At 39.4% G+C, this 15716-nt stretch overlaps 2 protein-coding genes across 2 annotated transcripts; both read left to right on the top strand.

The window, feature by feature from the left end:
• Positions 1–7751: 7751 nt before the first annotated feature.
• On the top strand, positions 7752–8858 carry LOC308132094 (EF-hand calcium-binding domain-containing protein 10-like; the record flags this gene model as incomplete). The annotated part of the gene is made up of 3 exons (XM_080499054.1): positions 7752–7854; positions 8358–8522; positions 8764–8858. The coding sequence occupies 3 exons, from the start codon at positions 7752–7754 to the stop codon at positions 8856–8858; spliced, it is 363 nt and encodes a 120-aa protein (XP_080355180.1).
• A 1049-nt stretch (positions 8859–9907) lies between these two features.
• Positions 9908–14410, top strand: imp4 (IMP U3 small nucleolar ribonucleoprotein 4). The gene is made up of 9 exons (XM_080499030.1): positions 9908–9963; positions 11106–11214; positions 11303–11386; positions 11474–11583; positions 12291–12423; positions 12776–12930; positions 13015–13109; positions 13229–13302; positions 14143–14410. Exons 1-9 carry the CDS (start codon positions 9961–9963, stop codon positions 14253–14255), a joined length of 876 nt encoding a protein of 291 aa, XP_080355156.1. The 5' UTR covers positions 9908–9960; the 3' UTR covers positions 14256–14410.
• Positions 14411–15716: the final 1306 nt, after the last annotated feature.

Here is a 15716-nt window from a genome sequence, read left to right as displayed (position 1 = left end):
TAATCATGAATTAACTTTGTCCTCCTCAGGGGAACGCGGACGTTCTCCCACTTGAAGCAACACTAGCAGTAGCGCGCATTAGCATTAGCATGTTAAAAAGGAGGTTTGCTCTTTTCAAAACTGCTTTTTATGACTCCACCATCTGATTGACGTACTTTTAAGACTTGATGGAAGAGATTTGTTTTTACTCTCGAGGGCAAAAATCGTCACTCCGAAATGAAGATTAAAATAAACATTCGCCACTTCGACGTTCGACTTTTATGGAATTTGTCCTCAAGTGCTCGCGATCGCCGGCTTAGCGTGGACGTCACGTAGTTGCTTTCGCCTTTAGGCCCCGCCCCCCAGCCGCCAGGCTGCGTTCACACTCCTCCATGCGTTTCCTGCTGTTTCGCCTTAACGTAGGTCAAAGGTCAACGCGTGGGGAAGAACCATGTGACGTGTTCTTACTGGGAACCTCTCAGGCAGCTCGGTGGGGTCTCACTGTGGTCTCGGACCCCCGTCGGGGGTGGGGGCGAGGGGGGGTGGGTTCTGTGTTGCTCTTTAAACCTGATGTACGATTGCAGTGAATCGGCACGTTTGTCTAATATTACTTGTTCCATTCTGGCGGGGGAGGGGAGAGGAAATGAGTTATGTTGATATTTCTCTGTAAAGTTTCCTCCATGACTTATTTATTGCTTCCTTTGTTTGCAAAGTGTCCGCGTTGTGTCTTTTTGCGTGTTTCGTTTTTGGATTTTGTTTCTCCATCCCAATGGGTCATCTCATTTCTCCCGCAGCCCAGCGCCTCGGCCTCTTTCTCGAAAGCTTACAGATACAATATGGATCTGTTGTCAGTGTTTGAATGTGCGAATGCTATCGGGACGTTGGCGCGAGAACTTCAGCGGATTTTTTTATTTTTGTTTGTTTTTTTTTTTTTGTGACCTCACCAGGTATTTGGGCTTGTAATACCACTTTGTGCCACAGGATGGTGCAGTGAGTCGCTCCCTTCTACATGAGCCTGAGGTAAATGGGGGGAAAATAGCCAACATTTAAACATGAAAACATCATCTGACAGAAATATACCCACGTGATAAAGCTAGCCAGCTAGCGTGATCTATCTTTTAATACCATTTTGTTTTTTGCCACAAGATGGCGATGTGAGTAAAACGGCTTTAAGTTTAAACCTTAAACATCATAGCTTGAGAGTTAACTGTCCAGCAAAGCCCAGGAATCTTGTAATACCGTTTTGTACCTCAAGAGGGTGCGGTGAGTCGGCGTGAATTAGCAGGTAATTTTGTAGACTGTTCACTGCTCGAAAGCAGTCTTGCAATACCGTGTTTGAACACAAGATGGTCCAGTGAGTCAGTTTGACTCTTCCTGAAAAGAAGAAGCAGCAGATTTTAACTCCGGCAAATAACAAGCAACTGCAACAAAAAGAGACTGAGGTTAAAAAAAAAAAGTGACTCATTGCTGCCACCCGGTGCACAAAAGTGGTATTACTGAAATCTTATGTACTGTACCTTTTTGAAAACATGAAAAATCTTCACGGCTTCGGTTTTTAAAGACGTTTTGGTTTCATACATCTCAGACACACACACACACACACGGTTTACAAAGAAAACACTGTTTGATATTCCAAAGTTGAAACTATGCAGCATTGATCCTGAATACTGTTTCCTGTTTACGGTTTCTTTCTTTCTTTTTCTTTCCGTCTCGTGTCGTCGTGACGACGCGGCGACGTGTCAGAGCCACGTTAGAAAAATGTGTATTTTTCCATCCGCTGTTTAAAGTTGACGTGATGCAATAATGGCAAATATTTTTCCATATTTTTATTTTTTTTTTTGTATTCCGGCGTCATTAACAAAAATGATCTTTTTGTCTTTGTTAAAGACAAAAAGTTGTTTGTTAAAGTTCTCCTTGACGTTAACTTTATTCCTCTCATCTTGTCCTCAATATTTCAACATTAGTTCCAATTGGTTTATATTTTTTTTTGTATTTCTGGTGATTTTTTTTCTTCTTTTTGATCAGAAAAGAAAAAAAAATTGATCAATTTAAAAAAAAAAAAAAGTAAAAAAAAAAACGTTTCTCCTGATTTGTCATCTTTGTTGTTGTTTTACTCGATTTTTTTTTAAACCTGATTAATCTTTTTTTTTTTTTACACTTTATTCTCAATATTTACACTTTTTTTTTTCTAACATCAACTTATTTTTTAACCTGAATTCACAATATCAGGTCCTCTCTCATAATTCTTTGATTTCAGTCATATCACAAGTTTTTTTGTTTGTTTTTGTTTTATAATTTTGACTGCTTCCTCCAAATTTCAACTCTAATGTGAGTTATTTTTGACGGTATTGTATATAATTCTTCGTCTTTATCCTGTTTTCTCCACATTTCGACTGTCTTCTTACTTTTTTGACTTTGTTCTAAATGTAGTTTTTTTGTTTTGTTTTGTTTTTGTGGCCTTGAACACGTCGTCGTGCATTGAGGATGAATGCTGACAGCACAGTTTCAAAGCAAAAGCACGAGACTTTAAATGTACAGCAGGAATACAGAATGTATAAAGAAACTTTAAAAAAAAGAAAAGAAATGAATCTATATAACTGAAGAGCTCCGTTCCAACGTCGCGTGAAGTCTCCTGGAACGAAGGTTTATTTTTCACCCCATGACATGCTCCATCTTTACACTGTGTGTGAGTTTGCCGACGTTTTGGTCTGTCCAATAAACGCAAACTTATTTCTTCATAAAAACACTTTCGAGAGGCTTTTCTTGTTTTTCTTGTCGTCGTCGTGCGTCAGCGACGTGGTTCCGCTCTGCTCGCCGACACGTCGTTCAAATCCTGGGGGAAAGTTAAATAACAAACTATACAAATACTTTAATGGAAACCAGACTAGAAATGCAATTTAATTTTTTTATTTACCTTGCTAGGGGATTTTGCTGCGACTGTGAAACAAGAAAAAATGGAAGACGATTTACACGACGATTCACTATGATGGATCTAAAATCTCATTTCACTGGTGTTTTTGGCTCATTTTAGGAAAATTAATTAGGTTTCATAATTAAAAAAAAAAAAAAAAGTTTGGGTATTTTTTTTACTACTTTCAAATATCAAAACGGGTCAAATTTAACTCAAAGATACAAATGTATGTTTCCTGGAGAAACTATCAAGACGCCATGTTCCATTGAGCCGATTTTAAAAAGGTTCGTAAAAAAGTAGAACAATTAAAAAAAAAAAAAAAAAATGTCAACCTACTCCGGGAGTAGATGCAGTTCATCAAGATGACCATGAGGGGCAGCAGAGGCAGCAGACTCCAGCGGGCCATGCTCCACAGGTAAGATCCGCGCGCTGCGGGAGGCGACATATGTAGCAACATCTGTAATTTGCAGGTTTCCCCTACTGATCTCAGCGTTTCCATGACGACAATTTACTGTTTCCGTACAAGCATTTTCGAAAAGTTCCACCTTGGGAGCCATTTTTAGCGGCTGCAGGGCCGCCAGACCACCGAGAGTTTCGCGTTCTCACTTGAAAATCATTGTCGCTTAAACGAGTCCTTTAGCTGCTTTATGTGCCGAATGTTGAGACTTAGATTGGAAACAGACGGCAAGTCGTTCCCTAAAACACGGTTTTTGATTAAAAAAACAAGCTACAAATAAATGAAAAGACGAGACAAACGAGTGCTAAAAAAAAATTCTAGTATAAAAAGGCTTTCCGAGACACAGGGGCCGATTGGGCCGGCACTTCTCCCTGGTTTCCATGGCGATAAGTGGGTGAGACGCCGGTCCATCGCAGGTTACCGGCGTATGAAATGTAGACTGGAACCTTGCTCAAGGGCACAAAAAAAAAGAAAGACCAGGAATTGAACTAACAACCCCCAAGTTATAAGTCAGACACACTAACCGTAATGTAATGAGTCACTATGTGAAAAGAATAATTTCACTGCTCTATAAATAAAGTTGAGTTGAATAGTGTAATAAGATATATGTAAGTTAAATATAATTCGTAATTACATTAAAGTGGCCTTTGATGCAATGATGTTTCTTGGAAATCAAAGGGGGTTTTTTGTAAGTTTTGTGCAATTTATTGATTCAAACTAGTCTGATATTCGTCATATTCACACCTTAAGGATAAAAATCTCTGCAACACTCAGTTGTGCTTATAAAAAAACAAAACACGGTTGTATTATATTATAGGGAAATAGTTGCATTAATGGCTTTATTAGTGTGAATGCATGGCATTCACACTCTTGAGATTCAAATCTTTATTCTGTTTATTCTGCACGTTTTTCAAATCGCTTCTACGCTGGCAATCTTCACCCATTCGTAATCATTCAAATATCAAATCGTGCAACTGTTTTGGCACTTTCCGGCTAAGTTCTAGCTTTGTGAAATCTCGTCAACTTTTTGAAATATTTCAACTTTTGTGCAACTTTTTTCCAATGTTAACGGATGGAGACATTTTTACACTCGCAAATCTTAACCGATTTTAACCATTCAACTTTTAAACTGTTCCACTTTTCCAACTTTATCAACTGTTTCAACTTTTTGAAACTTGTGCAACTTGTTGAAACTTTTTCAACTTTTTGAAACTTTTTCAACTGTTTGACACTTTTTCAACTTGTTCAACTTTTTGACACTTTTTCAACTTGTTCAACTTTTTGACACTTTTTCAACTGTTTCAACTTTTTCAACTGTTTCAACTTTTTGAAACTTGTTCAACTTTTTGAAACTTTTTCAACTGTTTGACACTTTTTCAACGTATCAAAAAGTTGCAGTTTTCAAAAAGTTGCACAAGTTTAAACTCTCACTCCAGACCAGAGACGGGCCGGCAGGACAAAACATTACAGTTTACCTGCCGCAGTTAGCATTACAGTTTGCCAGCAGCATTCACACTATCATGCATTTGCCATGGGAAATTGAAGCTTCCACTCACAGCTGTAGATGTATCGTTGGGCCAGCTTGACGATGGTGCCGTTCCCTCCCGCCCGGCCGCACCAGTACAGCCCCTCCCTGGGGTTTGGCTCCAGAATCTCCACGGTGAAGGCGTCCGGGTGGCGGCTCACGCTCAGCCGGCCCCCGTCCAGCAGGGCGGCGCCGGGGCTGAAGGAGACCCCGCGGCAGCAGTCCCAGGAGGTCCGGCGGCACCAGACCACCCGGAGGCCCCGGTGCTGCCGCCCCCCCTCCCCCTTCAGAGGACACGTCAGCGTCCGCCAGGCCTCGGCGCCACCAAGCCCTGGGAACAAAAACATTTTTGTCCCACCCGGCGGCACAGGTTTTTTACTCTACGTCCGACAAATTATAGGTTTAAAATTTTTGTGTTCACACGCTAATTTGCGAAAGGATTCTTAACTCTTGGCTAAAATGGAATTTAAAAATAGGTGCGAATAAATCTGTGGTGGGAAAAAAATAGCTAAAACCACAAGAAATGGGGGCGGGTGGTAAAACTTCTTTTAAAAAAAAGAAAAAAAAACATGAATTGATTGCTATTTTTTTTAAAAATTATTAAATGAGGGGAGAGAAATGTGTAAAAATGGTTGAAATAGAAATGAGCTGAAAACGAGGAGCGGAGCTGCTAAAATCCGGCGCAAAAACAAGTCAAATGTAAAGAAATACTGACCGTCCTGAACTAAATGTTCAAGAATACAACATCTGAAACTTTATAAGGCGTGTTTGCCGTATTTTAAAAGTTCAACGTGTTTTGCTCAGTTTTGTGGGCAAATTCACAAAAATGTCTGTTTTGGACATAAAAGGTCTTTTTCACTTCTTCATTTAATTATTAAAACGTCCCCCAACAATGTGTTGAAATCATTAACGTGTATTTATCTGTCTCCACGGACTTTATGGAACTTTTCACCACAGACAAAAGGAGGATTTGCACTCGGAGGAGAGAAACATGAAGAACGTTGTTCGGGAAATCAACGTTTCTGTTCCGGTCGTGAATTTTAGAAAAAAGTTGCAAAATGTTCATCCCGGCCATTTCTTCATTTCTTTACTCGGGTCAAAATGAGGAAACTTTCTTTTTTTCCCTGAGTCCAGGTCAACCTTTGGTGGACGTCAGAAATCTATGACCGATTTTGTTATTTAGTTAGTTAGTTAGTTAGTTATGTATTTAGTTAATGATTTGTGTATTTGTTTGTTTATGTATTTATTTAATTATGCGGGTAGCTATTCATTTATTTATGTAGTTGGTTAGTTGGTTATGGATTTAATTAATTATTCATGTATGTGTTTGTTTATTAATGCATTTATTTAATTATGCAGTTATTCATTTGTTTATGTATTTAGTTAGTTGGTTGGTTAGTTAGTTATTTATTCATTTATTTGTTTATTTATGTATTTATTTATGCAGTTAGTTATTTGTTTATTTATGTATTATTTACTTCATTATTTATTTATTCGTGCAGTTAGTTATTCATTTATTTATGTATTTAGTTAGTTAGTCGTCTATTTATGTATTATTTAGTTATTTATTTATTTATTTGTTCATGCAGTTAGTTATTCATTTATGTATGTATTTAGTTAGTCATTTATTTATGTATTTATGTATTCCTTTAGTTAGTTTGTTCCTCAGTTAATCATTTTATTTATTTATTTCTTGCTTTATCTCAGAACTTGTATAGAAAAAGAAACAAAGAGACTGAAATAACGACAAACATCCACATAAGTAATCTGGCGTTCGCACGACTCCAATTTTACAACATGTGTGTTACACGTCTGAAAAAGTGGAGCGTGAAGAAGGATAACTTATTTAATCCTGCTCCTTTTACATCTTTATCATTGCGTCACGCCATAAACAATGTTTTCCCCCTTAATTTTCATCAGTGTTGTTATATCCTACGTCCAAATAACAAAAAAATGACAATTTATAGAGACAAATTAAATCAAAATCAAACTAAACGTGTCGCGTCCCCTGGAAAAATGTTCCTCCTCTGAGTTTGATTCAAGCTGCTTCAAACACACAACCGAATAATGAAGAATCGTTGCACTTGTTTGTTTGTTTTTTTCCAATAACTTATATCACAATATTTCACAATAAGAGTCGTACTGCTTTTGTTGAAGCTTTCAAACACGTTTTGTTCAGTTCTCAACACGCTCACACTTACCCGCAGCCAAAAGAAGCACTGAGACGATAAACAGCATAGTCCAAAAGTGTTTGAAGGCTCCTGGAGCCTGACACATTTGAAGAGGAAAACAGAGTGAATTGTGGGTAGTTGGCTTCCGGCAGCGACTGCCCACAGAGAAGATCTGATATCAGGCTGATCGAATCTAAAGCGTCAGAAACCTGCAGCGCCTGCAAACATGTTTCACGCTTTAATCGAAGCAGTCCACGAAAGGACGTGGATTTGTTTTAGTTTTTAATAGTTTAATCCATGTCTTCTCCTCTGTTAGAGACTTAAAAGCAGCTAATTGTCCCTATTAATATATAAAAAATATAGGATATTTGTTGATTTATGACTACATTGGATTATGCGATATTAATTAATTGGACAATATAGGCGGACCTGCGCTGCTCTGCCATCACTGTTTCACTTCGTCATTCCTCACTTAAAGAAGAAGTTAAAGAAGATCTTCTTTAGCTTTATATTTTCCATCGGTTTGTTTTGAGGCTGTTTCCCACGTGCGAATGCATTTTGTGTTAACTTAAAGACGGATCTCAGTACCTGCCTCGGCGCTGCTTGTCCGTGGATCTCAGGTGAGATCTCAGGACCGACGCGTCCCACCGGTGTGTGACGTCACCGTATCGTAGCAACGGGTCTGTCTACTCTACACAAACGTCCACGATGTCGACGCAGAGGGAGAAAGACGCCGCCGATTATCTGCAGAAGCACAAAATATTGGAGTTGATGGAAACCCTGACCAGCAGCCTCTTCTTCCACAGGCCTGGTTAGATCCACCTTCACCCTCCGGTCGCTCTCTGTGCTGGTTTGGACTGTTTTATTGTCAATATAGTTCCACTATCAGTCCTAATTTCTTTAGTTTTGTTTTGCAAATTGGCTGACTGGATGATTATTTGTGTAGTCGCCTACGTTGTGTTTTATTATAACGTGTTATAAGTTAACTGTTTAGGGTTTTTTTCTTTGAGTCATTTTGTGTCATTTTCATAACTCATATTGTCCTTTACTTTTAATGTATATGAATAATACGACAACTTATGTGACTTGTGTTTGATAGATTATCTCTATTATGAACATACTGGCACTGCTGTTCATCCCACAAATGCACAGTTTTAAAGATAAAATAAAAAAGAGATTTCCTTTTCAAAGTTTTACACTTATTCACAGGAAAAAAATAGAAAGAAATAATCTACCAAATTTAAATGTTTTTATTATTATTATTTATTTATCTTTCTCTCTCTCTCTGAGCACCATGTGTTTCGTTTCCTGCAGACGATCCCAGAGAGTTTCTCATTGAGCAGCTGGAGCTGTTGAAAAAGGCTCGGCAGGACGGTTGTGAAGCACCAAATCTGTTCGACCACTCCAACCTGGACGCCATATTCGGGATTCTTGACGTCGCCGATCAGAAATACATCACGTTCGCCCAGTATCAGCAGGGTGAGCACCGAATTACACTGCCTGTATTTTTAATGTAAATTAATAAAAGTCCAAACTCACAGGCGACCACGAGCATGTGAGCATCTAATGTTGTTAAAGGATGTATTTTCACAGTCATCTATTCTTGTTCTTTTTGGTAGAACCATGGATCATATGATAGTCTAAACATAGTTGTTGGTACTTTTATTTTACTTAAATAAGATGACAAATGGGACTTGTATTTTGTGTTTTACACCTTCAGCTCTGGCCACCCTGGGAATAAAAGACATCAACGAATGTCCTGAAGGTGTAAATGAAGACAGAATATCTCGTGAGACGTTCAAACAAGAAGCGTAAGACTTGTTTAAAAACAGTCCAATCGTAAAAGCAATATTTAAATATCTTCATGAATGATTTGTGTTTGTTGCAGGATGCGAGGCCTGAAGAAGATCTCAGCAACATACGCAACCCTCTGAACTTTGATATTTACTGTTAAACATGATTTTGGCATACGTTGTGTTTATTTTTACTCACCAAATCCCAGGTATTTCACATTGGGGGTTTTTTTCCCCCCAAGTGATTCTTCTGAATATTCTGAGTTATTCAATGCATCTATACCCTCTATTGTTCATTTTCTATCCCTGTTTTTCATTGCATTAAAAACTAAAATAGAAAAGGAAAAAAAAGTTGTTTGTGTTTCTATCTTCTTCAAGTAATGGATTTAAGTATGGAATAAATCTTTCATGTCTGCATAAGGAACTTCTCTGGGATCGATTTTTCTTTTTGTGATTGTTCTCTACGTTTTTGGATATTTGCTTTGCTTTGTAGGAGATTGCATGGACTTTAGGTGTCCTTGTGGTTGATTGGTTCTTTTTTGAAATTCTTTTTTGTTGCTTTTTCATATATTTATGATCATTTCGCATTACTTTCGAGTTGGACTTGTATGCCTTTGTGGTAATCTGTCATCCCATTTGAGTTGTTTTGTGTCTTTTTTTTTCTGATTTTGCAAATCTATGTATTTGTTTTCTTGCAGCTTTGACCCACTTTTATTCCATTTGTGCTTAATTTGAGTTCCTTTGTGGTGATTTGGCCGGATTAATTCAGTTTATCATTGTAGTTAATTGAGTCTCTTTATACTCATTTTGCATTACGAGACATTTAATTTGTGTGTCTTTGTAATGATTTTGCACAACCATACGGTTGATTTCTGACTTTTTTTTGTTTAATTTGCATTCTTTTACTATTCGGAAATCAATATTTACAACTTGTCATCGTCGAGCTTTTATATTGAAATCCAGCAATGGTTCCGTCAGCACGGACCGCTCTGATTGGCCAGAAGCCTCCATTCACGGAGTGCTCTGATTCGTCCGTTCTTCGGCCAGTCAGAGACGCTCTTGTAGGCCGGCTGGTTTGTCTACATGTGAGTTAGCCACTAGCTGCACGGAGCTAACAGAGAAACATGGTGAGTAAATCGATTACGTGCAACGTTACAATAAGCGTTCATTGTCCGTGTGGCTTGGCTAACAACGTACAAAAGTAATTTATTTACCACCCAAGTTAATATTAGATGTTTGTACGGTTATAGCTCTTGTTTCTACCTCCTCGTGTTAGCCTTCAATGGGCTAATTGCTAATTCTTCCGAGTCTGCTTGCAATGTTTGGTTCTAGCGATTACTTACACAATTTTCCATCAGTATATATTTAATCCCCAATGACCTCTGAATGTGTACTTTAATTAGTACGTGTTGTACATCTCAGCAAAAGTGACTTTGGATCCACACTTCGTCTGTTAACAAACCAAAACAAACGTGGGAATCTGCTAAAAACAGCTAAATGCCACAAAATAAACCATCAACTCCTTTAACAGTTAAATTCCACACATTAGGGCTTTCACATTGTTCCCAATGTTGTGTTTATAGAGTAATTGTTTGTAACGTGATCGTTAGACCTTGTACACCGTGAATCCAATCACACAGCTCACTTTCTGTCGGTTTTAGTCCATTTCGCCAACTTTATAGCCATTTTATCGTCACTTTGGACGTCTTGTATCCGTTTCACTGGTCTGTATTTTAAACATTGGTTACTGTTTCAATTTCCTTCTGTGTTCCCAAATTATTGAATATGTCTGTCTGTGTCTAACTCGTCAACGTCAAAGTAAAGTACCTGAAGAACTTATACCCACAAATATTAAACTGTGTATTCTTTCCTATTCATTTTACATCTAAGTTTAATGTTTTTATTTTTATTCATCACCTTTAGTCTTTTTGAATCATTTCATATTAGTTCTCAGTCATTTTGTATAAATTCTGAGCTACGTTTTAATAGTTTTGAGGCAGTTTGATTTAAATTTGAGTCATTTTTTAAAATTATTTCAGGTAATTTTATTATTTTGAGTCATTTTGCAATCATTTCATAGTGTTATTGCATTTGTTGACATTGCTTTTGGGCCTGTATCCCGTTGCTCGTTGGCCATTTTAAATTCTTCGTCACATTTCATTACGGATCTTTAAGAGCATTTCACTGTGTTCTTTTTTAAGTTACAGTGGAGCCTGCATGTCATTGTTTTGAGTGATTTTTGATCACTGTGATTTTTGGTGTTTTCCAGCTGCGTCGGGAGGTGAGGTTGAGGCGGGAGTACCTGTACAGGAAAGCCCAGGAGGACCGACTCCGGACGATCGAGGAAAAGAAGCAAAAGATTAAGGGAGCGCTTGATGGTGAGACGCCCCACTTAAACACAAAAAAACATCATTTTTAAATCCATGTGCAACATCTAACTCAGCCTGTTTCCTTCTCCTTTTGTAGAAAATCGCCTTCTTCCCACCGAGGTGCGTAAAGACGCCCTGCAGCTCCAGAAGCTTCTCGAATATGACGACGAGGGAGCGGAAGGCACGTCTCCACGAATCCCCGCGGTCAGCAGCTTTTACATTTGTGTTTTACCGCTGCTTATTAAGCGTTGTGTCCGTGGCTCTGCAGGCGTCAGCTCGCACATGGACGACGAGTACAAATGGGCCGGAGTGGAGGATCCTAAAGTCATGGTCACTACGTCCAGGGACCCCAGCTCCAGGCTCAAGATGTTCGCTAAGGTTAGCCCGCTTCCTCTTGGGTCTCAGGCCAGGAAAAGGATTGAAGTGATCCAGGCGAAGATCTCGCTTACAGCTCTTTGTTTGGGAAAAATGTGGAAGGAAACACGAGGTTTCAAGTGAAAAACGCATCATTTTTGCATGCGAGCTCTGAGACTTGGTCCAGCCGCTGGCAGCAGTTTACGGTTCAGTGTCTTGCTCAAGGACACTTTGATGTGTGGACAGGGGGGAGATGGGGAATCGAACCTGAGACCACCACTCTACCAACCGAAGCAACACATCCCAAAGACAAAGGTTCAAATCTAACCGCAGGCTACCGGAGCCTAACTTTCAGTGTTTCTGGCGTTTCTGTATAAACGGACGACGTTTTCAAAACATTGACGTTTAAACAAAAATGATGCGTTTTCGCTTGAAATGTTGTCCCGTAGAGGATTCCAAAACTTTCATATCTATGAGGTGAAAATTAATGACAAAGAAGGCTTTATTTCCTTATGTGGGAAACTGTTCAAACTATCTGCATATATGTGCCTCTAATTTAGAAACTTGTCTTTGGGCAGTGGAGCTTCAGGGTTGGATGCTGTGTCACTTTAAAAAAAGATTTTAACTCGTAAGAGGACAGTTGTTGTTTGTTGATTCCCACAAGAAGTCAGTGTTTCTTCTTATTTTTATTTGAATATTAATTAATGTGAGGCACGCCTGTGCTCCTCCAGGAGGTGAAGCTGATGTTCCCCGGCGCTCAGCGCATGAACCGAGGCAACCACGAGATCAACGCGCTGGTCGGCGCCTGCAAAGCCAACAACGTCACAGACCTGGTCATCGTGCACGAAACACGAGGGCAGCCCGGTACGCACGCTTTGCCATGCTGGGATTCCTCACTAATCCAGGCTGGATGTCGGATTAACTCCACTCTTCCCACGGCCGTCAAATTCACCGTTAGTCTTCACAGGGGAATCGGGACCAATGTGCAGCACATTTTCAGATGAGCTTCAAAAAACGCACAGTGTCATCAGTAAAATCAAAAAATATACAGTAAAAAATAAAAAAAACGGGATTGAAATTGCAGATTATTTGACAGTTCTGCAGCCAGAACATTAAAATAAATCCAGGAGTCTATGTTATTAAAGTGCTTTCAGAGATCTGGTGACCCACTCTTGTTATTTTCTCTCTGTGTGTGTGTGTGTGTGTGTGTGTGCAGATGGCCTGGTGGTCTGCCACTTGCCGTTCGGCCCCACGGCGTATTTCACGCTCTACAACGTGGTGATGAGGCACGACGTTCCCGACATCGGCACCATGTCCGAGGCCTTCCCGCACCTCATCTTCCACAACTTCTCCTCCCGGCTCGGCAAGAGGGTGAGCCGGCGTCCCGCACGGCGGCCATGTTGGCCTTTCGCCACGCGCGAGTCTGCTCCGAGCTAATTATTCCTGCTCACACAGGTGTCGAATATCCTCAAGTATCTGTTTCCCGTCCCGAAAGACGACAGTCGCAGAGTCATCACGTTCGCCAATGAGGAAGACTTCATCTCCTTCAGGTGTGTGAGTCTACCTGCGTGTGCGTGCGTGCGTGTGTGTGTGTGTGTGTGTGTGTGTGTGTGTGTGTGTGTGTGTGTGTGTGTGTCAGTCACTCAGTTATTTCCTGTGTTTCTTCCAGACATCACACCTACAAGAAAACAGACCATAAAAACGTGGAGCTGACAGAAGTGGGTCCTCGGTTTGAGATGAAGCGTGAGTCCAGATCTATTTCACCTTCTTACAATTTTGAGATTAAAGTTTTCTTCTGGTGAATATTTGCTAAATCTCCAAACCAGACATCTGTTAAATACTGAATCTTCTGCATTGTAAGCCACACTTTCTTTTTCTTTTTTTAATTTATTTGTTTGACCAATCATTTCAGTTTTGTATAACAAAATATTTGATGCATACCATGGTGGACCACTAGAGGTCACTGTGACACTATTGTAGCCTCTTGATCAGTTGGTAATCTTCTGTGCTCGTTTGTGGAGGGACAGTGGTCATATTTCATTACAACGCTTTGAAATGCAAAGTTTCCATTGTGTTGTGAGGGCTCTGGTCAAACAACGTGCCCAATGCCAACTTTTCAAAAACAGTGGAGGTGGAAGTTTTTCTCCTGGGACTTGGTAGCTTCCTTTTGACGGTCGCCATAACAACAATGGAACCTGGTCGCCAGCCCATACGAATGTCTGTGTGTCTCCCAGTGTTGATGTTTATAGTGTATTGTTCTCTGCTGCATGCGAGTGTGGCTTCATTACAAACAGAAACGGCGCCGACTTGTGTCCCATCATGTCAATTACATCGTTTTCAGTGTTTCTGTAAGTGTTTTTCAAAATGTTGCTGTATAAATGCAAAACTTTTCTGAAACAAAAACGTGGCGTTTGTCACTCTAAACATCGTCGTGGAAACGATTCCTCAAAGTCCCCAGTTCACGTCGCTGATCACATGCCGTAGTGTTCTGTGCAGAGAGTCGAGGGGAATACGTGCTTAGTAAAATTAATAATAAGCCCTCGTGAACCCGACGGGACTGAATAGATTTCTCGTCTTTTCCAGTGTACATGATCAAACTGGGCACGCTGGACAACGAGAGCACGGCGGACGTGGAGTGGCGTCACCACGCCTACACTCGCACGGCCAAGAAGAGAAGGTTCCTGAGCGTGCAATAAGAGACCAAACCCAACCGGACCTGCAGCTTCTGTACTGATGAACGTCGACAATCCGTCACGTCTGGAACCAAACAGAAACATTCTACAAAATGAGCGACACACACCAAACGCTCATGTAATACTCGGTGTATAACAGCTGTTATTGTATTTCCTAATAAAAGTGTTTATACTGACATCTAATGGCTTTTCATATTCGTCTAACATTGGGTAATGAGATTAAAGACTAAATACGTCCTTAGAGACTAAATTGTTTTAACTAGAAGCAGATACCTGAAATTCTGACATGTCAACAAAAACATTCAAAATGTAGATATACTGTATATAAAAAGGAAATCTATATTTCTTTCCATTCATATATTATACTTTAATTTTTTTCCAAACGGTTAATCATATTTTTTTACCAGTTGTTTTGCTGGTCTTATTGAAGTGATTGTATATCCAAAACACCATATATGACCACTAAATATCACTGTGTGACAGCAGAAAGCTGCTACAGTACCAGAAAAACCTCAGTTACTACTGTATTTAACTGACAAGGTGAAAAGAAAATTGGTTAATTTACACAGCAGTGTTTGACAGAATGAGTGAAAAATAGTCTGACGTTTTCCTCTTCAAATACTTATCCATTGCTTTCTTTTTTTTCTTTTTTTTTTGTTAATATTTTTATTAGGAGGTAAGGCACAAATTAGAACAGAAACCAATGTTGTAATTACATTGAGTATCGCAACATAACTGTATCACAATTGAAAATGTAAACATATCGATACGGTAGAAATACTGTGCATTCTGATGAAGAGCAAGACATACAGTCTGCCTCCTAGGGTGTTTTCTTGTTTAATATGTATAGCCCAACAGGAACATATTCGGGCAACAAACAAATAGTGTACAAAAAAAAAAAAACACAAACAAATATATAATAATAAAATATATAAAAATAAAATAAGCAAATAAATAATAATAATGCTAAGATAAGAAGAGAAGGAAAGAAAGGAGGTTGGGGTCCATCAATCAGGAGGTATAGCCTGAAGAGAGCGAAAGAATGTTAAAAAGGGAAGCCACTTATTATAAAATTTATCAGAGTTACCTTGCACCGAATATCTAATCTTCTCCAGCTTTAGAAAAGACATGGTGTCATTGAGCCACTGAGTGTTAGATGGAGCTTTAGTTGACTTCCAATGAAGAAGGAGCTGGCGCCTTGCCAGTAAGGAGGTAAAGGCTAAAATATCTAATTGGTTAACGGTAAACCGGTTGTGGTCTTCTGGGAGCCCGAATATGGCGACATGGGGGGAGACTTTTATAGTCAATAAAAATATTTTTGACATGGTATCAAAATAATTCTGCCAGAAACGAGAAAGTGACGAACAAGAGTAAAACATATGAGTTAAGTTGCAAGGTGAAGCATGGCATTTGTCGCAATTGTCGGTGATACTGGGATAGATTTGTGACAGTCAAGTTTTGGAA

This window comes from Blennius ocellaris (assembly GCF_963422515.1).
Source record: "Blennius ocellaris genome assembly, chromosome: 7".
In the NCBI taxonomy this organism is placed as follows: domain Eukaryota; kingdom Metazoa; phylum Chordata; class Actinopteri; order Blenniiformes; family Blenniidae; genus Blennius; species Blennius ocellaris.
The sequence above is the reverse complement of the archived record's forward strand: the minus strand, read 5'-3'. Positions and strand labels throughout refer to the sequence as shown.

Coding starts and splice junctions, on each gene's coding strand:
- imp4 (XM_080499030.1), top strand. Junction 11,387..11,473: donor TGACGACGAGGGAGCGGAAG/GCACGTCTCCAC, acceptor GTGGCTCTGCAG/GCGTCAGCTCGCACATGGAC. Junction 13,303..14,142: donor TCCTCGGTTTGAGATGAAGC/GTGAGTCCAGAT, acceptor CGTCTTTTCCAG/TGTACATGATCAAACTGGGC.